The sequence below is a fragment of the Carassius gibelio genome, chromosome B14 (assembly GCF_023724105.1).
Source record: "Carassius gibelio isolate Cgi1373 ecotype wild population from Czech Republic chromosome B14, carGib1.2-hapl.c, whole genome shotgun sequence".
NCBI classification, from domain to species: Eukaryota; Metazoa; Chordata; class Actinopteri; order Cypriniformes; family Cyprinidae; genus Carassius; species Carassius gibelio.
In genome coordinates this window covers 18,896,106-18,923,425 of record NC_068409.1, presented here as the reverse complement: position 1 = coordinate 18,923,425, position 27,320 = coordinate 18,896,106, and the positions used below count along the sequence as shown (strand labels likewise).

Sequence of the window (27,320 nt, the reverse complement as noted above, 5' to 3'; positions counted from 1 at the left end):
GAAATAAGAGGTTAGCACAAGCTCAAGATATTTTCATGTTTTATTCTACCACATAAAATATATCAATAATATCTTACACATTTTTTTTTACGTACGTTTTTATGTGTCTTGAATAAGGTGGTTGTCAGCAGTTGGCTAAATGGGACTCCCGAGGTTGTCGGAGACTTTAAATCTTATTTTTAGGCTCTTCTGAGTCAAAAGATATCACCCGAAACTGCTATTTTTGTCTCTATAAATGATTCAGGTTCTCTTTTTCTATGTAATTATGGGATTTTTTTCCAACCCATTTTAGAAAAGTAATCCTCTCCCGAACAGCCCACATGATACGAGACGTCACTCATGTCCGCAACACAAGTGTGCACTATAATAAACATGAAATATGGATATTTAGCTACTGTTTTTAGCAAACACTGTTGGATAGTAACTGATTACATGTATTCTAGTATTCTATGTAATCAGATTCCAGAAATGTAGCACTTGTTATTAGATTGTTACATTTTAAAGGCTCCTAATCAGATGACAGTTACTTTTTTATGGATTACACCATTAATGGCAGTAAATTATTAATAATTAAGCTTCCCAATTCCCTTTCCCCCCCTTTTATATTTTAGTTTCTAAAAACTTCTACTTTGTGTCATATTTAGCTTTGAATATTCACAATAAAGAAATGCCATGCAACTTTAATTATAACTTAATTTGCGATCTATGCTCCTGAATTTGGGAACGAAAGCACCTCTCACTCAGTTCTACCATGTATGAGACAAATAATTGAGACAAACACTACTAAACTCAGATTTAGTCTGGTTAATGGTAATACAATATTTTTATAATTGTAATTAATCATCACCACATAAAACCCCTACAGTTCCTGCATTAACTCCAGTTTGGGAAACCCTGGAGTAACGCGATGTAAAAAAAGTAATCTAAAAGTAATCCAAAAGTAGTCCGAGTGCATTACCTAGAATTAGTAATCTAGATTATATCACGAACCACAACCCTCATCATGTAACTTGTAATCAGTAACTGGCTACAATTTAGTTATCAAATAAATTAAATAAATGTATGCATTTATCAGACGCTTTTATCCAACGCAACTTACAGTGCATTCAGGCAATCAATTTTTACCTATCGTGTTCCAGAGGAATTGAACCCCCAACCTTGCGCTTCATAATTATCCAAAGTACAATCAGTTATACAAAGTTGACCTGGTGAACAAACATTATTCAAAAAAGCCTGACTTTAGAATAATCTGACTGACCAATAGGAATCAAGTATTCCAAAGAGTGGCGTTATAAGCAACAACAGAAGACTGCAGTACTTTGCAGCACACTTCAGTCCAGTGCCAAGTCCACTCGTCACCTCTGGCTCCATTAAACACTCCAGCACACTGAGCTGCACTAGAATTCAGGCTGCACCAAACCAAATAACACAAGACAAATCAGCCTCACTCTGCACCTTTAACATCCCAGCCAGATGAGTGACAGTGGTTTACTTATCTGCTCGTGCTTATTTGCCTTATTTGCATAGACAATCTGCCCTGGTATGAACAGCAGCTGCAGCGTTCAGAGTTCCCCGAGTGCTCCACCTTGCATCACAATCAGCCCTAACGAGGTGATTACTCTCCATCAATAGGCTGCTCACTAATACGCTCCTGTCATTGTTAGGCAAAGCAAAGACATCTGCAGTCCAGAGGTCGCATTGCTTCACACAGTTATCAACACAGCTCTGCCAGGACACGCAGTCTGGTACAGTCCCACGCGCTGAAGCAGTAAACTGGACAGGTTCCAGCAAATAATCTAATATAAGTCAAACAGCATAAACGTTATGCTATTTTATTAAAGAACGAGAGCTAAATTACAGTCTGTTTATGCAAATGAACTTGTTCCTGAGTAATACATTTTTAAGATTAAACACTGGGAAGTGAGCTTGCTTTTTCATTTGAACCCTAAAGGTTCTGCATGCAAGAATAATAAATTATATTTGCATTTTTAATTCAGTTTTGGCTTTGTTCACTGACTGATGCATTTTGCACATAAAACTGAAGCATTGGTTAAATCTGTAGAAGCACACGACTCTTATTTCTGTCATTTCTTTATGTGCTACTATGCAGTTATTTTGTATTATTTATTCTTGTTCTAGCATAATTAGTTCTGATTGGCTGAAGTCATTTTGAAGTAAAACCTGATTAGCTGATTTCTGGGAGCTAAGAGTACCCAGGGTTTATTTTCCAGTCACACTAAGGCACCATACAAATATATACATACTTTACTTCTATATAGTAAGTTAAAATGAATAGGTAAAAAAAGTAATAATTTTGGATACACATAAAACAGAAGAATAAACTACTCCAATGACCTTCTGCTCCCAGAAAGACACTGAAGTGCACATCCAATAAAGTGTAACAGTGTCCATACAATTTTTCAGTGGCTTTGGTTTCTGGATTCTCTATTACATCCATTTTTTATATAAGGATTAATTTTTTTAAATAAAAATAGAGTTATTAGCCATAAATCAGCAAACTAGCTACAAAGAGAAACACTTGATTTGAAGTAAAACTGCATTTGAAAATCAGACAAAAAGACAACGAGGGAAAGAACTACAATCTCATGAATCACCCTGAACAATTGAGTTAAAAACAATGGATCAATATAAATTGATTTTTAAAAATTTTAAGATTTTGGTTATGTATTTATGCATGTAAAATATGCATATACACAAATATTTAAGCATTTCAAGTTTACCAACTTACGATAGAGTTGGATTTTTTACATGATTTGCTTGTTTTGCTATTCTCTGTTTGGTGAAATTATCACAAATAATTTAATATAATTTATGTATATATATATATATATATTTTTTTTTTTTTTTTTTTTTTCTTTTTTTTTTACCAGAAATTCCATGGTCGAACATTATTTAAAAAGAAAAAACCTTGTTGAAATAATGCAGGCTGATGGCTTCGACAGAAGCATTTACCATTGATTAACAACCTCGCCGCTCACAGTAGGTCTGTCTACGATGGTTTACAAGTTATGGTTAAAATCAATTCCCCTACAGAGAAAATTAATGGGATTTTTTACATCCGGAACCCAACTATTGCACTCTGCGGACACTTTACTATCCCATGGGGGCCACAGAAGAGGATTTGTGAAGGGCAGTGAATGTGGTACATCCGGATACACACATTTTTTTAATGTCTGCAAAGTATTACTTAGGCTGCATATACACTGCAGGTCTTGATGTCCAAATCTGATTTTCTAACTACATCTGATTTTTTTTATGACCCGCTCACATCATCTTTAAAAGTGTCCTGTATCCAATTTTTGCATTTACACTATACACTGCTGAAACTACCAAACATATACACTCTGACCCGAAAAAGGAAGTAAAACAGCACGAAATACAATGGATGCAGATGCAAATACAATTATACAGAGTTTTGATTTCCACAATATTTTGTAAAGTTAACAAAAAAATCAGCAAAACATTCTCGTACGGGGGAAAAAAAGGAGACCTTGTTGCAGCCTGGGTGAATTTAGCGCCTATAAGTCATCATGTGATCTCAGTGGGTGGTGTCCATCTGAGTTGACGTCACTTTTTTAATGACATACGACTCGCATTTACTGGGGAATATCCGATTTGTCTGCTTACATGGCATACGCAAATGCAAGTATCCGATTAATGTCTGATTTATTACCACATATGAATGAGGCCTGAATCCGATCTGAGAACATCGGAATCCATGCGTTTTTTTCCTGCTTACACGTTCACCAGTCATATTCGATCTGTGCCACATGAGAGGAAAAAATCGGATTTGAGTCACTTGAACCACGCAGTGTAAATCACTACAGCGATTTTGGAAGGAGTCTTAGAGTTTAGGGCACTCAGTAGTAAGCTAGCTAATGCCAGCTAAGCAAGACTAGGATGAGAGTAACACAGGTAGAGTAAGGCTGCCCAATGTGCACTACCTTCCAGGACCCTATACTTCATTTTTATATCAGCTTCAACAATTATATATATATAAAACACAAGCTTCCTCTAGGGCCAGTCCCTTCACTGAAGAGCACACATCTCTGTGCTGTCTGAGAGGGGGACGCCAGCTGCCACATGCAGGAGGAGGAGGAGGAGGAGGTGGATAAGCTCCTGTGGTAATGCCGGGGAGTTGTTTTATTGTGTAGTGCAGGGAGGTGACAGCTCCGGGCTGCAGTGCAGAGAGCAGGCACTGACTGATAGCCCCAGTGAGGCAGAATGAAGGGCTGAACCCCAGCCGTGGATCACTGTGGCCGGGGAGTTTCATTAACCAGGCGGTGATCATGATAATGCAGCAAACCTACTGCTGTGCTGCGCCTGCTCAAATGAAAACACGGCATATACACACTAATATTTAAGCATGCAGTCATGGTCATGTGAGCATTCCCTTTAGCGTCTATCCAAATCCATGATGTCCAACACAAAATGGAGAAACAGTCTGTCATTATTTTTGTTCTCAAAAGCTTGAAATGGAGAACAAATATATGATAATGAAATAGTTGCGATATATACTGCCATTCAATTGCAGTTTCACCATTTGCCCTTGTCATGTGAAGGACTACTGTCAGCGAGGGCTGTGTAGACCGTCTCTGTGGATTTACCTGTGTGGGGCTAATCTCACTGTACCTATTACCAGCAGCCCAGAGGCAAAGTGAGGATTACAACGGTGGGATTCAGGATTTATTCTGAGCTTTCTCAGCTACTTGAAAGATCTCACCATGCCAACTCACATTACTCTATGAATGGAAGGAGCACTGATGTTTCAACTTCATCTCACATTACTGGTTTCAGTCTTAGCATGTCAAAGTCAGGAGAGAAGATCAAACCAGAACCTCCAAATATGATGACACTCTTATGGAAGAGCGCTTTATTAAAACATAATGGCATACTACCATTCAAAAGTTTGTGGTCCGCAAGAATTCATTTTAAATAAATGAAAACAAGGACACATAAACTGATCAAAAGTGACATTAAATGCATTTGTAATGTTACAGAAAATCCTGTTACTTTCTATTTAGCAAGTTTTCAGCATTAATAATAATAAGAAATGTTTCTTGAGCAGCAAATCAGAATGATTTCTGAAGGACCATGTGACACTGAAGACTGGAGTAATGATGGTGAAAATACAGCTTTGCATCAAAGGAATAAATTACATTTTACAATATATTCAAAAAGAAAACATTTATTTAAACAGTAATAAATATTTTACAATATTACTGTATTTTTCTTACTCAAAACGTATAAGTGGTAAGAAATATTATGTGTATGTATATATGTACATAAACCCACTATGGGAATAAATTTGCAAGCATGAGTTGACAATGTTTTCCTGAAAATAAATAGTACTTTATATTATTATTTTTTATTAAGGCAAAAAAAATTATAATAATAATAATATATTCATTTAATGTGTTAAACATATTTAATAAATAGGTTAGGAATAATATTTGTTATAGTTTTTGTTTTTTTCTCTATACTTTTCTGCAGACCCCTAAGCATCCCTCTTAAGGACACTAGTTTGACTAGTACACTAGTAAATCCAGGTTGTGATTTTTATTTTCATCCGCAGTAATGCACTGTTGAAGGTTTTGAAAGCCCTGAATGTGGCATCATGCTATTGTTTTTGTCAGACTCTGCTCTTCAATGACCTGATGAAATATTTACTGTATTCTGTACCTCCGAATGTAACCAGGGATCCCTCACAGTGGGTCAGTGCTCATAGATGAAGTGTGTTTGGACTGTAGGGCTCACCTTAAGATGCCTTCTCCTCCTATGGAAGCGCAGCAGCTCCTTGTGTTGGCGTGCAATGAAGTTGACGGCCGCATACTCCAGCAGTGCAGAGAAGACAAAGAGAAGGCACACTGCCATCCAAATGTCAATGGCTTTCACATACGAGACCTGCAGCGAGATGAAACCAACAGGATTGGCGACGAGCAAAGAAGAACAACTCTGAATCACTGTCTGGCTGAAAGTTCACTCACTTAGCTCAGGTGCTCAAAATTTTCAAGTTTAGAAAGTCATAAAATACGCCCATTATAAGGAAGAATACCTTTCACCTGAAATCCAGAGAGCTCAAAGGACTATTCTACCTAGTCTGAGATAGGGGATCAAAGTGTTAATGAATAAACTATGTCAATTTTCAGAACTTTGGCTCAGCAGCTGAGTCTTTATGCAGGTTTTTTCAGAGTGTGATCGGCCCGATTGAAGTGCGCGCTGAGAGCTGCTGCTTTGGCCTGGAAAAGAGCTCGGCTGCCGGCCCGAACGCTTGGCTGAGACTCGCTTTATTTGACAAGCCAGTGACCAAAGTGGTTGTGGAGTTCAGGTGGCATTACAGAGCGCACGGTTCACAAAGCATTGTTGGGGGCGCGCTGGGCTGAGACAGCGCTGATGAAATACTCCCCTCTGATCTTCTCCGCTAATCTCAGATGCTCTTACTGAAACGCTTCTCCTGCCTTAATTGAAACCTTTGGAATTATTTCCACCAATAACACCTACCATTAAAACCTAACAGTCTTTTGAGTCTTAGCCAAAGACAAAGCTGTGTAGATAAATGTAGCTGGATATAGGGGAGGTACAGAAAAACATGCATAATCATTACTCTAGCATAGCGGTAGGTGATCTGCCCCAAAATATCATATCACAATCTTATAACACACAAAAAAAAGATCTGAATCGCGATCTTCCCAATTTTGAGATCTATTGGGAATATCCAGATGGGATATGCATGTATCTGTTTGAAAAATGTGCATGGATTAAACAAAAAGTTGTCAGAATTGTAATTAAAACCGGAGTTAAACTTTAAATCCAGAATGCAAAATATTTCAAAATCCCCGGTAGTGCTTCGGACAGGCACTCTTCAGATTGGGAAAATAGTTCCTGTGGCTCAGTGGTAGAGCACTGCATTAGCAGCACAAAAGGTTGTGGGTTTGATTCCCAGGAAACACATATCCTGGTAAAAAAAAAATGCATATCCTGAATGCACTGTAAGTCATTTTGGATAAAAGTCTCTGCTAAATGCATCAATGTAAATGTTTGTCAAAATCAAAGCAGACTAAATACTGCTAGCTCATGCTGAATTAGTTTTTCAAATGCATCAGCATACATAAAATACACATGGCAGAAGATGCATGATTTAATTTGGCCAGTCACAATAATTTTTATAGGCAATCATTTCAGTATTTTTTTTTACATTATTACAGGATATAAAAGATCACAGTCTCCACAAGTTGCTTGAAAAGTACATCATGGACATCTTAAAGATTGATCACAATATCCCCAACCCCTATTGCAACAAGAAGCATGTCTGACTCAAAAACCACCTGCCGAATATCAGAACTGGGAATAATATGTCAGGACATACTTATACAATCCTCTTTAATTTCATAAATCCATGCTGGAAGATTTTATGTAAGGCATGACAACCTATTTGAACCTGAACAGTTTGTGTGCCAAATCATGATGCTTGTAAATGATGAAAAACATGTCAAACTACAGCACTATCCTGTCTCATCATAATGCAACATGAAAGATCTGAAACCCCTGTGTACAATGTACTACAGCAGGATGAAGAAGTGCATTCAAGGTCACAGAGAGAGATTTGGAAATGATGGACACAATTTCTATTTTGTTAGAAAGTAATTAAATCTCAACAGCCACGCCACTCACAGAACCCTTTCAGAATTACATTATGAAGTAATTAAATGGCCAATAATAGCACGTCATTGAATAATCATCAACACAAACAGCTATCAGTGCAAAGCATTAATGAATAAACAATCAGCTGTACAGCCACATGCTGGCCATCCCAGCGCCGCAGGATAAATAGGTACTTGATTATTGGATTTGATATTTTTCAGAGGCATGTCTCTAACAAAATGCCCTTTGGTACTGCATCTTGTACTAAACATTATTTACAACAAATTTAATCCTAGAGTGGAAAGTTTGCAGTAGCCTTATAAAAAAAAATAACAAAATATGTTTATAAATTATAAAATATACGGCTGTCTCTCGAAACCAAGTTCACTTTGACATCATATTTTGGCATCAAGGTCATGACGTGGCACAAAAAAATGATTTTTTTTCCCCCTGATCGATTTAAAATATCTGTGTTTTTGTTTTTAAAACTAGATTTTCTGTGCTTGTTTGTACACTGCACAAACTGTAATTTATCTGTTGCACTGAAGCAAAAAGAACATATAATATTAACATTAAAATGATTAACATGCGCAAGCTAATCACAGTTTTTATTTATAACGTGTTTAAAGTGTTGCACAGTGTAGCCAATCACAGGCATAGCTGTTGATTTCTGGAACGCAATGACCAATCAGAGGTGATTAAGATAACTAACTGCAGTTCTGAAATTTGCATGGTCACGCATCCTCTCATTTTAACACATAAAGTGTAAACATTGTGACAGATTCATTGTGCATATGTTCGTCGGTTATAACAGCTTTGTAAGATCGTGATGAACTGACGTGTGAGCTTTTAGTTAATAATAAAGGTAGCGTTCAAACCATGCACACAGCAGCCCATGCTTGCTTTTTAGTTAAAAATAACAGTGGTTTATTAACGTTGATGTTACAGCCTAAATAAATATTTTATCTGGAGCGTTTATGCTGGGCTGTCGTGGATCTTAGGAGATGTTACAGAACCATTTCATGTAAATTTCTTTTGTGGGCAGGAGCGGGACAAGATAACATATTTTGGGACAGAATCTTGCGGGAGCAGGACTGAAAAATCTTTCCAGCACAGGTCTCTAGATTAGTGCTTCTTATCACAAGTGAAGACGGTTGGCACATGTTGCAAATGCACGTTAAAATGACCCGAACTCAGAGCAGATGCAGAGATGGAGTTTGTGTGGAGCAGCATTTACTAAAAAACCAGATTCTGCATTGCATATATTTATTTAACTAGCCTTCGTGATTGGATAATTGCACTAAGCCATGTTCAGTTTTATTTCAATTAATAGTGCACCCCTACTTATCTAAATCAGTGTGGACAGAAACAAAGATGCTAGCACATGTGTGACCGTTGACAACGCTGCTGCAAATGAAGTCTTAAAACTCTCTGAGGTTCCAGCGTGGTCAGGATGATGTTCATGTTGACTGTGACTGAGTCTAGTACAGCCCATAACACACTGCAGTGATACAATCAATAATATGCTTCTAAAAAGGGTGAACGCTACACTATCAGGGATTTTTACTGTTGGGATGAGCATGACGACTGACCTTGGGAAGAGAAGCTCTAGATCCTGAGCTCTGGGTGGTCATGGTCAGCACAGTAGTGATGCCCAAGCCAACACGGGCAGGAGCAGCGTCCATGTTGATCCAGAAGGAAACCCAAGACAAAATGACGATCAGAAGACTGGGAATGTACATCTGGATCAGATAATAGCCCATCTGTCTCTCCAGGTGGAAACGAGCCTCTATGCAGGTGAACTTCCCTGGAACACAAAAAGCATGCAGATTTTATTGTCAACTCATGTTTCATTTGATCCTCTAGAGTTTTGTCATTGCATGTTTGAAACAGGCTTTATAGGGCTGGGAAGCGAGAAGTGGTTCTTTTTCAGAAATGATTCCCAAATATCAGAATCAAATGAGTTTCCCAAACTAAAACACAGATACTGAATCTATAAAGCAAATTAGAGAGCAAGACTAGTAAAGTCCAAATACAGAACAAATGATTTCGGTTCTTTTTAGAGAATTGAGTGCATACTTGGCACCTAGTGCAGTCTGAATCCTAAACAAATGACTCTTGTGAATCGATTATTTTGTGAATCAAATATATACAGCTTACAGACTTGGCCCAGTTTAGACTTTTTCTCCCACATGACAGCAAGTAGTTAAATATATATGTTATGTGCTTGTCAATAGTACTCTGTAAAAATAAATGAATTAAATGTTTTTACATTCTGAATAAGTATAGCTTGTAAAGCATTTATGCCACAACAATCAATCAATCAATTAATAAAAGGTCATTTAAAATCATCAAAGTCATTAAAAGTCTATGCAAACTCATTTTGGAAGAATTGTTTAGAATATTTTTTACTAAAATGATCTAATTACTTGGCTATAGAATTGTATTTCTTACTTTAAAATTCAAGAAAATTAACTATTAAGGATCATGAACAGCTAAACAGGAATTGGAGACATATAAATAAATTAAATATGACATTTTGGTCAGCTTAGTATTGCTTTAGTTATATGCCACCTCAAAAATGAACCAATAAATAATCAAACCTGATTAAATCAGTAAAAAGTCTATGCAAACCAATTTTAGAAGAACTGTTAAAAGCATTTATCTAATCATGCAAGAGTAGAACTGAAATGTACAAATGCAAAATATGATAACAATTGCAATGCAATACCAATTTACAAAAAAAAAAAAGTAAGAACCATTTAGGATCTGCTAACCAAGAATCAGAAATGGAACCAGAATTGTCAAAGACCCCAAAAATTGGTCCATTAAGGATCCAGAACTGCTATAAGGAACAGAAACTGTAACCAGAATTGTCAAATCCCTTTCTTAGTTTCGAAGGGCCATGATGCTTCCATGTTCCCACACTATAACTAGACAGCTGAGCTGAAAATGTCAAGGCCAAGGTTCATTTAACTTCCAGCATTTCCTCAGCTGAACTGGGATTGTCGAGCTTTCGCAGTTGTTATTGAGCTGATGCAGCATAAACCTCTAGATTATTCCCTGACCCTTGGGAATATTATGTATTGACTACACTGCTGCATTTATGAATATAAATAAAGACAAAGACAAATGCTAGTATAAAAAGCAAACTGAGGTATTGACTCAAACAGAATCTCAAACACAGAGAGCAAACACTATATTTGCACTGCGATCTCTGTTGTTCGTAAACAGCCGAGTGAGAAACAGGAGAGATGCAACTGACCAGTGCTAAAATTAAAAGCACATCAGAATCTATTTCTCCCAAGGGACCTGGAAGATGCAATCGAACGAGGAAGACAAACTGAGAGGAGGCTGGACTGCAGAGCTTACTAGGCCTGCAAAATAGATTGCCATTAATAAATCTAAGAAAAACGTCATTTTCATTTCCAGTTAATGCTTGACTGGGGAGCAGCAGAGAACATGTACAACTGTCCAGAGCCACGACTATGCAGAGAGAGAGAGAGAGAGAGAGACGATCGGGGCATCTTCAGGGTCTTCCATGGACTTTGATGAGCACAAACACCTGATAGGTGAAGTGCAAAGCAAGCAAACCAAAAAAATATGACCTGTTTCTGCGTGAGATGCAGCTCAGAAAGGAGTGAGAGAAAGAGAGAGAAAGAGAGAAAATTGTGCGAATATTAAGGTTTATTAAAGTATTGAAGTCTGACTGCTATTAGTTTGTTCTGGATTACCTATACCTGGTCACATATACAAATACATACAAGAGGAAAGGGATATCTAGCAGAATAATACTTGATACAAAATAAAAACAATGGGTCTGTATGAGAAGACATTTGTGTAAACATTTTAAAGTTACATTTTTTAACTTTATTGTTTATCAGCAAGAACCACAAATGATTTGAAATCATTTACTTTTTGTAAATACATTTTTTTTTACATTTAATTTTTAAACTTTCAATTTATGTACAGGTTTACAATAAGGTCCTATTAATTAACATTAGTAAATGCATTAACTAACATTAGCAAACAATAAGAAATACATTTGTTACCATATTTATGAATCTTTAGAATTGAATGTTAGGAATAAAATTACAACTGTTCATTATTTGTTCATGTCAGCCCAGGTCTATTAAATAATATTAACAGATACAACACTTGATTTTAATAATGTATTAGTAATGATAAAATTAACAGCTAAGATTAATAAATGTGTTAGAAGTAGTTTGCATTGATAGTTGATAACTAATAAAGTTAACTATTATAAACAAATTAATTTCAAATAATTTATATTTTGTAAGCAAATTTCATTTAAAATTTTAATCAGAAAGATTAATTTTAATAGTTTCATTAGTAAGTGTCTATTCAAATTCAAGTTTTTCCATACATACATTTAAAGAAACAAAAACAAAAAGGATGAAAAATAAACAAAACATACATACTCAAAAATAGGGAGAACATATATTTTCCTCCATTATGAAATATCTTTCATGATTTATTTAATATCTCAGGTTGTCTGTAATTGCTTGCTATAAACAGCGTACATTATGTCATTGTTTTGTTCTTGAGTAAATTCAATTTAAAGAGGTCATTTATATTTAAATATTTAAATTTCATTCTGCTTGTGTTTTATGATTGAGCAACAATGCTATAACCATTTGGGATAGTAAAATGTTTTTATTTTATTTTATTGTTTTATACACAGTCAATAGGAATCGTAACATTCTAAAAATCTACAACAATCTAATAATTCTTCATGTAATTGTAACATAATACAGTAACCTTTTAACCCTTAAGCTTCATGATTTCAGATAAATTTGATCTACTTTGATCTAATGTTAAATCAAAATTAAAGAAAGTATATTCAATGAAACTTTATCGAACAAAACAAAAACCACAAAATCTCATTATCCCGATGATGATAATTCAAGAAAAAAAGACAATCTGCTCTGACTGTCCCTGCTGTTTTGGCTTGCTTCTATTTTCGATCTGAACTAGTCTGGCCTTTAGCAATTTTCCAGTTTATCTGGAGTGTAACAAATCCTGACAGTCAACACCGGCTGAACAGATGGTATTTAACCCAATCGAAAGTTCACCAAGAAGATTCGAAGCAGAGTTGAGGTCTACAACCTTTGACTGAACCCCCTTGGGTACCAAGAGCTTCGTAACAATAGATCCAACAACAGTGATTAGCATTTGTGTCTGGACGTTTAACTGAACAAAGACCACAGCTTCACAGCAGATGAACCACACTCACCTGTGTTATAGTGTTTGGTGCAATAGCGCAGATCCTTCTCTTCCTTCAATATAAACTGAGGTAAAGTCAGTCCGTCTGCTACCTGCACGGCTCCCTTCTCGTCCCACTCGAATATAAGATCGTTCATTGTGTAGCCAACTAGTGGAGGAACAATGAAACAATGGATAAGTAAAACAAGAGCTTTTATTTGTGCAGCATCTATTTTAGTGGATCCCCAAACATTGGGAGAAATTATCTTAACACACACACACAGATGAGTAGATTACTTACAAATGGTAGTTAGTTAATGATTACAGATCGCATGATGGCTTGGTAACACAGTCTGGGGTTACCCATTTTAGACAATTTTAGACAAAGACTACTTTTTAGATGATTTCTCTAATTTATTATAAATGCCCCACTAAACCTACCATATTGATTAAAAAACAACAAAAACAAAAAGTGAAAGACAATTTATCAAATTTTCTGGTTGATAGTGAGTTGATAAAAAGCTAATAATAATAATAATAATAAAAAAATCATACAAGTGTACAATATAAAATCATTTAAACATTTGAACTCTAAAAATATTAATATTGTATTTGTTTACCTGCATGTCAATGTGACCATTAACCAACATCAGAGAACTGTAAACATTATAAATAATGTGTTGTTAAATTACTGTAATATTAACTTCTTCAGGGACATTTCAAGTTAATATTTTGTTTGTAAAACATTTGGGAATCCCTGCATTATCCCAAACATTAATATAATACACATGAAAAAAATTACATGCCCAAAGTCTTCAAGTTCTATGCACAGATCAGATAATCAGTGTTTGGTAACCTGCATAATTATTTGTTTCATACATGGACTAATCACTTAATAGCCCCCCCCCCCCACTAATTCAGATGCATGGTTTGCAAAAGTATTTATAGTACATAACAGTAGGTGTACATGTACATAACACATAATAGTAGATTTAGTAGTACATAAGAGTACATAAGAGTAGTATAGTAGATAAAAAAATTTGAAAGAGAAAAAAACAAGAATTAGGTAAAATCTATAAATTAGGAATAATTTATGACCATTGTGTGAATATGTGAGCATGTAATCCATAAAATGGTAACTGTAATTTGATTATGAGCATTTTAAAATGCAATATACTCTAATTACAAGTTTCATTCATTTTTGGAATTTGATTTCCTAATCCAGATCTCTACCCAGCAATGATGAATTATCAACATTTAACAGCAAAATGTGAAAAATAAATTGCACAGACCACAATCAAAGCTAGTGCATTTGCCAGCTTGACATGTAGAAATCAGATTTTAATGGGAGAAATTTCTTCAAATATTACATAGCCCCCTGTCACCCATTCCAAAATTCCCCCAAAAAACCTGCCACATCTGTCATGTGACTCCTGGTAATCATCATTTTCACAAAGCTTCAATCAATCAAAGTTTCCCCAACAGAAGCATGCTATAATTTGGTAAATTTGAGAATCAATAGTAAATAACAGAGAACTGTGAAGGCAGGAAGGGCCGGTGCTCGAAGCGTCTCTCTGCTGACTGCTGAATCTACTTGAAGGCGGCTTTAAATCACTACGCTCTTCATCTGCTGGTGCAAGCCTGTACAACATCCATCACTGCACCGCTGAATAAATCCTCTCCATCTGGCTGAAAGGATCAGGGCATACTTACAGCTCTCCAGCTGCATTATACAGGTCTGCACATCCATAGGGAAATTCTTCAGGTCCATGGGGCAGGCCAGAATCAGTGTTATTCTGAGAAACACAACAGAACCGCCGTCAGCAACAAACTCCACCACAGATCAAATTAGACAGCTCTTACTTTCCTCCTTTTCCACTGGTCAAACCGTACAAACTTCAAAGAAAACCTTCACCCAATCAGTATTTTATTTTTAGTATTATTATATAACATTATGGTATCTAACAAGCTTTATTTTTTTTAGTTTTCATTTAAACTTTAGTAATTGCATTTATAATTTGTATTAATATTACGAATAATTAGTGACTTTAATACTTAACTCTTTCCTCACCAGTGTTTTTTTTTTTTTTTTTAAGTTGCCAGCCACCAACAGCATTATCTTCACAAATTGAGAATGGCCTGCTTTTAAATCAACAAACGAACCTGTTTTATTCATGCATTCATTTTGTAATCAACACTTGAATGTGGGGGAGTTTTGTAAAAGAAAAAGAAAAAAAAAAAAGAACAATTTTGTTAATAAAGAACACCAAAGAGAACCACACTTTTGTTCTGGACCAGATTCAGAACGATGATCAAAACACAGAGTACATTGCTTTCATCAACACCTCTAAAGCTTCACAGCTTCACCTCAACCACTTCCTGATAAAGTTTGGCAGTTTTCATTTATATGCCCTTTAAGGCTTGATCATATTATTTAACATATGCATGTGAGTTCACAGTTTTAATGTTTATGTTTCCTTTCATTTATTGTCAAGATCTGAGTTAAAGTATCCATTGTTGCTTGCAGTTTGCCTATAAAGGTCACACAAACTAACATCTGACCATTTTAACATTAAATAAGCACATAATCAAAACCTGAGATTATTAACCTTTTAACTGTCACCCCCATTTTTGAACATGGACGTGAAAGTACACTATTCACACTTAAATTGTTATAATTCATAAACGCTTTTGAATACAGACCAAAGGTTGGTCTCTTTTTAAAGAAGACAATCTGCAGATTATTGCAGAAGTGAAATCATTTACAAAAATGAAAGCATAAAAAAGTTATAGAAGTTTACATTTACTGTAAATACATTTATTATTTTATTTTTATTATATTTTATATAAAGTAAATATTTTATAAAATATGTTTTAATCCAAAATTGCTATAAAATTAATGCCATATGTCTAAATAAGTTGTTCCAAATTTGAAGTTGATATAAAAAAAAAATGTAGGTTCATATGCAATTTTGTTAAGGCGTTATACCACAAAAAGCCACCGGGGGCCATTGAAACTCCATTGAATTTTTTGGATGCATTTTTCTGTCACAAATGTATCAATTTCTCTCTCAATATTATGTCTGAGACAAAATAACCACCTAATATGGAATCTTGAGACTCAGACCTTTCCAACGATATGTATTTTGTCAAGATTATGAAAAGTTTTGATTCTAAAAGATCGTAATATATTTGGAATATGACCCCTCCCACTAAGGGGGAGGAGCACGCTAAAAGATTTTAAAGTATGATTTCCATGGTAACGCAGTGTCCGATTTCAAAATGGTTTTCATAAGATGAATTTGGATATACAATTTATGATGATTACTAAAACATGTGATAGGGAAAAAGGAAGCGGAGTAGATTTTTTGTGACAAAGGTCAGAACTCCTGTTATGATGTATATGTTTTGAGGTGCACTCTTTTTATAAATTAATCTTTTACTGTTCCTTCATCATTTTTAACAACAAAACGTGGTCAAATATCTATTTAGGAGTCTTAGACCTTTCCAACGATATATAGTTTGTCATGATTAGATTATTATATAATTGTAATATATTGAAGTAAATTTAGGCATCCCGTATACGGGACGGTGACATTTAACATTTTAATTTTGTGTGTTGTTGTTCCTGCCGTGATGTAACAGAAATAGAAATCGTTTTTAAAATAGAATCAGATCACATTTTTCTGTTGCGGTTAGTTAGGACAAAAAGTCTTATTAACAAAGAAAAGAATACCTTTTATCTGGTTAGGATGCAGTGTAATATTATTTTTATTTGATTAGAATTCAACTTTTCTTCAAATAATGCCAACACTGTTTTTGGTTTTAGGTTTGATTAACAATATCAGCACTGCAACTATAATTACAATTCAGTTGTTTTTCACTCATAATTTTTCTCATAATCCACTTCCGCTGCAGCTCTCGAATCAAATCAAATGGTTTTATGAGACACCTGGTTATGAGACACTGGAGAACCAATAATGTTTGATGTTATTGATGTCCAGACTGGAACATAGATGCCAAATTTGATTTGAGAGCTGCAGAAGAGTGTAGGATTATTAGTGGATAGCTTAAACATCATTATGTTCTTCACTTCAGATGGCTAAAAATATAGTGCTGAAGTTGTACAGACCATTTCTGTGGTGCCTTTTATCAGCTTGTAGTCACAAATAATAGCATACAAGACTGGACCAACAAGAAGAAATGCAAATAATGAGAGATTTTTCATATTTAGGTGGCTTTACCTTTAAGAAATGCATCCAAACTGTATGAAATCTATGTTTATTAACTGTCTCATATGAATCGAACACTAGATAAAGAAACAGCCCAGCACCGAGCTCTGATTTAAAACTCACTCAAGGCTGTTATCACGTCACAGGACAGTGCTTATTTACCTGCAATGTTCAATTTAACTGTGTGATGTGGCTGCTGCTGCAATTTAGAGGAAATTCACAGCTAACTGTGACCAAACTGATCTAAAATGGTTCATTTGATAGTGTCAAGTTAAGAGATGAGGCTATTCACGACATCCCCAGTCCTCTTTAATGATACAACGAGAAGACATTGGAAACATGCTTAGAAGGATACTCATATCTTTTAGGCTTTAAGCCATTACATTTTTTTTAATATAATGCTATAATTGTAAAATCTGCTGCACAATTAAGCAAAAATTCTGTGCATTTTAAACATTTCAACAAGATTCAGAACCATTCCAAAGTTTGGGATTAGCAAGAACTCTCTTATGCTCACCAAGAATGCATTCATTTGATCAATAATACAGTAAAAATAGTAAAATTGTGAAATATTATTACTATTTCAAATACCAGTTTTTTTCTTTGAATACATTGTAAAATGTTATTTATTTTTGTGGTGCAAAGCTGAATTTTCATAATCTTTATTTGTGATCTTAAATGATCAGAAATCATTTTAATGCTCAAGAAGCATTTCTGATTATGTAACTTGTGGATTAATTAATTGAATGCATGCTTGCTGAATATATGTAACAATTTAAAACCAATTAAAATATTAATGTAATATACTAACATTGTTTTACATGAAAGAGACATTATTATTGTATTAATTAGTATTAACTAAAATATTTGAATGTTACCTTTTACATTTTTGCTGATTAATAATGATTTTATTTATTTATTTATTTGTTGAAAAGTCTATAATATGTGTTTAATGGCAGGCTCCACTGCGATAGCTTACACCATTTAGTGTGACAACATGACCCTCTACTAAGCCAAGTTATCCAAAAGGTCAACGTGTGTTTAATGAACTGTATGTCATTTTCTCAAAGGGCACACCGAAATAAACCCACCCTGAGAAATACAGGCAGCAGACAACATGCCCCCCTCTCTCTAACAAGTGTGCGAACACACCGTATTTAGATTATATATTGTCTGAATTCGATTATATATTGTCCTCTCACCTTATACTGTACAAAACATTCCCGTTTTTGGAGATCCTCAGAAGCTTGTTGTCAGTAGTAACCTCGTGAAAATTGGCTCCCTTTTCATTGGCAAAGAACAGATCGGGTTTCCAAATGGAGTCCAACATGGAGGGATCAAGGTCAAGGGAGTCATCGGGATACTCGCTGTAGGCCAGCCGAGGGTCGTTCCACTGCTGTCTCAGGAAAATGTTCACTCTGTAATCCTGTTGGGCGCACAAAGACAGCCATGTCAACAGAACAGAGGTGAAAAGGCCAGACCAGCACATTTCATCACCCTCTTTTTTATTAGGATGTCTAATCTTGGACCAGGTAAATTTGGTGTGGTCTCAGTATATATTTTGCCTGAGATAATTGTTAGCTGTGAGATGGCCAGTGCATAAAAAGTGGGATTTGGCCCCAACACACTGCCGTAATTGTCCATTCTTCTCCAAAAACAGGCATCCAGTTACATCATTTCAGGAAGACCATTAAACTGTCTGGGCACTAATGTACCTTGGGATGATCGGCACGGCACTGAATATAGTGGATGACCTTTGCAATGGCAATCAGCTTCAACATGCAAGGACATTTCAGGGCAATTATCCTAATGTAAGGTGACCGGTTCATCCCAAGAATTGCGAAATATTTTGATGGAGGAGAACCATCTGTCTCAGGTTATTAGATTTGCCTTTCGGAGAGCGCAGCCACCGTAGCACTGGAAAAAAAACAAGTCCCATCGATTTTACTTTGTCAATATTTGTCCTTTATGATAAACAGCCCACGGACGTAAAATGAACCCTGCAAAAACAACAAAGCGATACTTCATTACCGGTAGAATTATCTCAGGTGTTCTCTGTTCTCCTCAGCAAACGCATGCCATGAATATATGTATATAACAAAATTAGTAAAACCTTTAGCTGTTGTCTACTGCGATTATCCGACATCCGTTACTAAAACCGAACAGGACGCCCGCAGTCAAACTTACAGCTAGTTTCAGACAGAATGATTTTGCATACAAGCCAGGAGTGGGCGCACATTCATCAGCTTTTTTTCTGATTTGATTTCTCTAGGCTGAGGAGAGTGATTTATGGCAACAACCCACTCATAATGCGATTCAAGCCCAAGGCCAGATCCTATCCTGACGGTGACATATTAGAAAAAGTTTGCACGACTCTCGAGCGCCCAACTATGCTAACAAATGACGGACGTTGAAATTTACACGTTCGTGCTTCCTCGAGAAAATGAAAGAGCCGGCGAGCTAATTAAATAGCCACTCGCCTCTCCCATGGGCCACTTGCCTTACAAAAAGGGTAAACAATTAGGACAGTGAAAGGCCGGGGGGAACGGCGGTCTCAGTAGAAGCTGGAGTCGCTCTGATCATTACTGGATGAAACATTGTTCTCGGCTGCCCTATAAGCACTAAAGATTTATCGATACGGCTGGTGTTACCTGCTCCTGCCCCGCCACCTCGCAGTGTGAACATGAGCAACTCGGATCAATTCCGCTGGTTATGGAGAAAAAGTAAAAAGTAGAAAGCACTGCATTTGTTCTGCTTGAGGGACTTCTGCAAGCGGCTGAAGTTTTGGAGCTGCTCTGCTAGTGCCAAACAGGAAATCTTTGCATTACTTATATTTGTGCTCATAAAGGCTTCAGAAGAAGTATGACCTTCACCAGATCAGTTTTTCTAGAAATGCATGGACATTGAAAGCACTTTAAAAATAACATGCCTCAAAACTTACTTATGGGTATGTAATCAATACATAATCATTGTTAACATTTTCAATTCACAATTTTTTCCCAAGAATGATCATTTTATTGGCCTCCACACCATCAGAGGATAATGGTCTGTCTATTATAAGCTTATGCTACAGTTCTGTCATCTGCTGCTTTAAAGGATTGAACTCATTCAATCAATCAACCAAACAATCAAACAAACATTTAATCAATCAATCAATCAAAATGGTTCTTCAGTAAAAAAAAATAGTGAAAGTGATTTCAACAATATCGTTCCTATGCGTCATTATCATTTCAGTAACCCTACAAAAAACAAAAACCAAGAAAAAACTTTTTCCACCATTTATTTAAAATACATTTAATCCATGTTAAGCATAGTTCAAATACATTAACATATCATATCACTGACACATCACTTAAGACTTACTGATATACAATTATAATGACATTTTATTTGGAGTGTTGTTTTATTGCACAATGCACATTTCTTAATATTATGCCTAAAAAGTGTGCTATTGATGAGGATTGTATGATCTTTGAATAATATAATTTTGAATAAACTTTAAATGCAAGATATTTAAAATTATACCTGAAGTATACTTGTAATAGTTCCACTTTAGCACAAATATACATATGTATGCCTTTAGTTGGACCTCAGCACTACATGAATATGTAAATGTATTTGTAGTATGCTTAGCATTAAATGTATTTTAGTATTTAGTATTTCGGATTTTTAGTAGAATTTCTAGAGAAGTTATGGGAAGATACTGGCAACTCAATTAAAATCTGGATACAAATATTAAAAACTTTAAAACATTAAAATATTAAAAACAGATAAAAAAAACATTATAAGAAACATAAAGAAGCATATTTAAATTTATGTCATTTTAAAGTTCATCAATTAATTCATATACTCACCATTGTTGTTTCAGCAATGGATCCAAAACTGTTAATAAAAATGTTGCATGTTACGTTCACAGGTGGACCTGTGGAAAAAGAAAAACAACAAAAAAACAACAACAAATAAGTACACGGCTACTGAATTAATCAAGTTATCCTTTAAATTTTAAACTTACCAAAACATATTCTTTATTAAGAAGCAACTCTACCAATTCTAACCAAAACTTACCTGCTTACTGCTAAATATGCACATTGTCATTGCCAAAGTGTGTAAATCAGATTTCTCACAAAACAACGATATTGTTAAAATATGGAGTAAAATGATTAATACAGAATGTTGAGGTGAGTCTTCTGTAAAGACAAGGACCAGCAGTTTTAGTATCAGGACAGAAAAAACCCTCAAAGGCAAGCCATTGCTCCTCCCATTTCTGTTTTAGAAATATTATAAGTAAATCTCTTATGCTGGTGCACAAATTAAAACCTGCTGAACAGAAACCATACTTCTGCTGTTCCATCACATATGGCTCTGTAAACACAGAAGGAGGGATATTATGAGTGACCTTGTAAAGACCCTGTCAGGCTTCTCCAGACTTCTGATTTAGTCTGAACCCCATTTCTCTGCCTGCTGACGAGCCACACGCAGCATCCTAAGGTGCTGAATGAGTAGATTACTGCAAAGAAACATATTGCAATCTGCAAAGTCTGGCAAAATCTATTAGTCATTCTATAAAGGCTGCAATTTCTTCCTGAAGTGTAATCCACAAGAAAACTATTACCTGGAAATAAATCCACGTCACATATGTGATTTGACAACGTTTTACAGTGTATAGCATTGTGCCATAAGAAATGTTTTAATTGAGGAATGTGCTTAGTCAGGGTAGTGGCATATTTACTTTTTGACAAGAATGAAAATGAGGCTGTGAGGGGTAGAAGTACAGTGCGATCAGTGGATTGTATGGTTGGTTACAGATTGTTGTTGAAGAAACAAACAAACAAAAAAAAACTTTATAAAACATTTTTGAAAATTGTGCGTTGTGAAACAATGATCTAAGAAAGTGCGTGAAATTGACTGTAATCCAACCTTTCATAGCATAATTTTCATCCGAGTTAAATCAAATATGGCGCATATCCTGACTAAGAGTTATATCTCCCTTATGAAAATTTGCCATGATTTTATTATAGTTAAAAGTGTAGAAAAAGTTTTTTTGCCATCGAGTACAATTTGTATGGCCACAGTTTTACTACAGATGACATGTTTAATTTGTGGTTACTAGTTTAATTACAATAACCATGCTTTTTGGATTTATCTGTAGTAAATACTTGGTTAATTTTCATAAGGGCTTAATGTTTAAAACAGCTTTGTTTCAAAACCTAGCTTCATTGCCTACTACCTACAAACAAAGGCAGCTACCTTCCAAGGGAGCATCCAATACATAATCAAACCAATTTTGTACCAATCCAGATACCATGTGATTAGCTTTCTTCATGAAGACTAGACTCGCAATTGATTTTGTTAAGCTAACAAACCCAATTTTCTAACAAACAAGTAGTTCAGTAGAATTAAAGGTTTTATGCAATGCAATATGCCAGTTTATTCATTTTTTTTAGGACTGAACTAAATATAGTAATATTGATAAATAAACATTGCTTTGTCAGCCATCTTGGATTTACTTTTTCACTCACTGTAGTGCATTAGTGCGTTGAAGGTCACATGTGATTGTAAGGGTGCAGTAGGTTGGGTAGGTGGTTTTGGAAACCATAAGATCCCACCCTTCCTGCAAATCACTCTCCAAAGCCACGCCTCCGAAACCCATGACTGCACACAGGCAACAGCGTGAGGAGAGACGGCGTTGGTGGAGGATTGAATGCAACAACGCCAGATTACCTCATGTCTCATTCACCGGTGAGAAAACATTACAGTACAAATAACATAATATTACAATAATAACACTTCCATTCTCGCCTCTCAGAAATGTACAACAATGATAGTTGTAAAACAGTCCATGTGACAGCCACAAAAAGTATTCTCGCAGCTTGGAAAATTAGGGTTGAACCCCTGATGTCACAGGGACGATTCAACCAATGTCCTGGACCTGGGAACACTGCAGTTGTGTTGCTGTCTACGGAGGGTCAGAGAGGATTAAATCAGAATATCTTAATTTGCGTTTTAAAGATGAAGAAAGGTCTTACAGGTTTAGAACGACATGAGAGTAAGTAATTAATGACAGAATTTGTATTTTTGGGTCAACTTACCTAAAAAAAAAAAAAAAAAAATATTTTAAATCAAGTGTTTTTAAGAAGAACACTTTTGGTTTTTCCCAAAGAACGTTTCAGTAACCAGTTCTTAAAAGAGCCTTTTTCTACTATAAAGATCCTGGAATGGGTCTATGGATGTTAAAGGTTCTTCACGGAACCATAGATTCCAAAAAGAACCTTTATTTTAAAGATAGTGCCAACTGAACCAGCCTTTGCAGGCAACTAACTAGGTTTGGAACTGGCTCAAATTGTAGCACATTATCAGGAAGTTCCTGTTTGAGCCTCTATACAGTGTCAGGCCCATAGTTTCTTGCTCTTGGCTTATTTCTTCCACTGGGTATTACACCGGCTGTTATCATTTGTCTGTTCGTGGCTTTCCTTGCCGTGTGTGACGCAGCGCAGAGGAAATCTAATGTCCTCACCCCCACTGCAGTTCATTTGTGAGCCCAGCCTCCAATAAGGAGAGAAGAGAGAGAAAGACCGAGCTCGTTAACTGTCAGGAAAGCGTGAGTCATTGCCAAGAATGATTTGCTTTGCCATGTTTTTGCTCTCCTAAGAGCCGCTCACTGCAGAGTGAAGCAACCGCCAGTGAAGGGACGTTCAGGTTATTTATACATTTTTTACTCCGCTGTCTTTCCCAGCGAATCAGACCTTAATTTCTGAGCCGTGCCTCCATCCTCGTCTCATAGAGGTGACGGCAGTTTAAAAGCCTCACACGTTTCACTGCGCTCCCCTTTATTACACAGACACAAATAGGACACGCAAGTCGCAAAGATCACCCTCGTCTTTCCCAGAGAGAAAGTGAGGGACGAGTGCTTTTCGGTATTGACGTTAAACAATTAAGTATTTACGAAGAAAAGAGAGACAATCAGAGAGTCATTACTGTGATGAAATTTTGTGCATAAACAGAACAATCATCAATCAAAAGTCCCTTGGGTAAGTATAACCTCTTTAGAACACCCATAAATTACACCGAACACAAAAAAACATTGAGCCGAGAGACCAATTACTTCTTCATAAACCAACAACAACAACAACAACACATTTTTACAGTTACAAGTTTATAGTCATTCATTAACAAGCTCCACGTCTGAACTGATCAATAGCAGATTCCTTCTCTTTCCCTAGCAGAGACTGGAGAACGATAAAGCCATTAGTCTGTTTTACGCTGGTCAGCTGGTGGGAAAATGGCGTACGAGATGTTGTACCCGGAGGACACTCTCAATACAGGAGCAAAACAGATTTATTACAAACAACGGGCACTTAAGATGCCTCCCGGGTAAGTGGACCACCACAAATGAAAGTGTCTGATATAAATAAAGAAAGCTTAATGATATGGCTCATGGTAAAAATCGAGCTGCTCTCAGCAGAAATACAATGGCACTGAGGCGTTAAATATTTATATGGCTTCGGCAGTACCTACAAGGTCTTGGCAAAGCAGCTTGCGATCGGAGTGAGATCTACTGGTAACAATGGGACAGCAAAGTGCCCTACCAGCTTTTCCATGTTTTTATCACAGCTCATTGAATCAACGCTGGGGCAAATGTCAAGGGCTTCCTTCTTACCCCTCATACACTGACATCCGGGCCGATGAGGAGTAAATCTATTAGCACGGGGCAATTTTCAATTTGCGCTGCTCTAGTTACACTGACATGGTAAAAAAAAAAAGGTGTTAAGCTTCAGTGAAAAAGCTGAGCTTCTTTAGAAAGAGTGAAACGAGGAAAAACAAATACATCATGTAGCCACATAATCCAAAATCCATTTCTGTTGAGATTTTGTTGTTTGACGTGATGATGGCATCAGCGGTTTATATCTTCAAGTGTAAAGAGATTTACCTACAACAAAAACAACCCACACAAAAACATTTATAGTATATAGAATATAATAGAGCAGATTTATAGTCCTTGGAAGTATATATTATAACTGAAGTAAAGAAAAATACAAAAAGATAATATTATATGTGACCCTGGAGCACAAAACCAATCTTAAGTCGCTGGGATACATTTATTTTTAACAATAGCCAACACAATACATTGTATAGATCAAAATGATTGATTTTTCTTTTATGCCAAAGATAATTAGGATATTAAGTAAAGAGCATGTTCTATGAAGATATTTTGTAAATGTCCTACCATAAATATATACATTTTGATTTGTAATATGCATTGCTAAGGACTTCATTTGGACAACTTTAAAGGTGATATTTTTGCACCCTCAGATTTTGAAATAGCTGTATCTCAGTCAAATATTTTCCTCCTAACAAACCATAAATCAATGAAAAGATATATATTATTAATATTATTATATAATATTCATAGAATACTAGAAAAACAGAATACAGTATAGTTTACTACAAAAAAAAAAAAAAAATACAGTACTGTGTACTACGATTAGGGAACAGAAGTAAACACCAAAAATACAATGCTATACTAGAATACTACAAAAAAAAATAAAAAAATAATAATAATAATACAGAACACTGTACTAAAATATACCACTACTAAAAACTACAATACTTTAGAAAATAGTGTGATACAGTAAAACAAAAATGTACAAAACAAAACACTACTAAATAAATAATTTGATAGTACCAAAAAAAAAAAGAAATAACATACTAAACTACTACTACTGAAAAAACTATTAATTAACTACTACTACTAATAATAATAATGGAGCACAGAATAGTACAAAAAAAAAACAACAGAAAACAAAAATACAAGAAACATTAATAAAAATACTACAAAGAGATTTATACAATAAAACAACATAATTAACAATATACAATATATATATAATAATATACAATAAAATAATATACAGGATAGTAAAAAAACAACATAAAAATAGAATGTAGCACAGAATAGTAAATGAAACAGAATACTGCCAAAGAATATGGTTATTGAATAATACACAAACAAAATGTAACATTTGACTAAAATTATTTAACAAAAACTAAAATAAGGTATAAACTTTAGAATACTACAAAAAAGAGAATTTAATATAGAATGGCAAAAACAGAATAATATACAAGACTACAATTAAACAGACAACAATATGGTGTAGAATATTACCAAAACTAAATGCTGCTTTAGAATACTACATAAATAGAACATAAATATAGAATAGTAAAGCAGAATAATATATTAGAATATTACAAAAACAGAATAGAATAACAGTGCAAGACATTACTACACTAAAATACTACAAATCAGAATATAGTTTAATAGTACAAAAACATTACTACACTGGAATGCTACAATTAAATACAACAACAGAATGCTACAGAAGAATACTATAAAAACATAATACAGTATAGAATACTACAGAAAAACAGAACACTATAATACATTAGCATTAAAAGCAGAGTTATAGTACAAAATAGTAAAAAAAGAACGCTAAAAACAGAATATAGCATAAAACAGTACATAAAAAAACTGAATGCTATTCTAGAGTAGACTAATGAAAGAGAATATGGTATAAAATAGAACAAACTAGAACAGACGACTTTTTTAGAATTCTAGAATAACAAAACAAAGAACAAAAACAATATAATATAGAGTAGTGAAAAATTCGGAATATTTTACTAGATTACTATATTCAAAAACAAACAAAATATTCCATGCATTGAAAAAATAACAGGCCCTGAAATGCACTGTGACAAAACATTTACATTTATTCATTTAGCTGACGCTTTTATCCAAAGCGACTTACAATTGCTATATATGTCAGAGGTCGCACGCCTCTGGACCAACTAGGGGTTAAGTGTCTTGTTCAGGGACACATTGGTGTCTCACAGTGGATTCGAACCCGGGTCTCTAACACCAAAGGCATGTGTCTTATCCACTGCACCAACACCGCCCCAAGAACAAAGCAACAATTAATATCCTAGCTACTGAATATACAGAGCAGCTATATGTATCCCAGCCTGAAACATCATTCTATATTCCATGCGTTCTCTACTTAAAACAACCCATTCCAGCAAAACCAAATCCAGATTGAGCAGGAGTCACAGCCATCCATCACTCCAGGTTCGGTTCAGCTAGAGGCGACCCTAACCATTAAGGGGATTGTATTAAAATTCATAAGAGTCGGACAGCGGCGGCTCAGA

At 35.3% G+C, this 27,320-nt stretch overlaps 1 protein-coding gene across 2 annotated transcripts in view; it reads right to left on the bottom strand.

Moving 5' to 3' along the window:
• glra1 (glycine receptor, alpha 1) overlaps positions 1-27,320 on the bottom strand; it is a 51,816-nt gene that overhangs the window by 6,360 nt on the left and 18,136 nt on the right. For both annotated transcript variants that reach the window (XM_052574881.1, XM_052574882.1), the window contains 6 exons: positions 20,975-21,042; positions 18,323-18,546; positions 14,602-14,684; positions 12,920-13,057; positions 9,255-9,469; positions 5,779-5,925 (listed from right to left, as the gene is read on the bottom strand). In XM_052574881.1, coding sequence (XP_052430841.1) covers positions 5,779-5,925; positions 9,255-9,469; positions 12,920-13,057; positions 14,602-14,684; positions 18,323-18,546; positions 20,975-21,042 — 875 coding nt within the window. The remainder of the gene's footprint in view (positions 1-5,778; positions 5,926-9,254; positions 9,470-12,919; positions 13,058-14,601; positions 14,685-18,322; positions 18,547-20,974; positions 21,043-27,320) is intronic.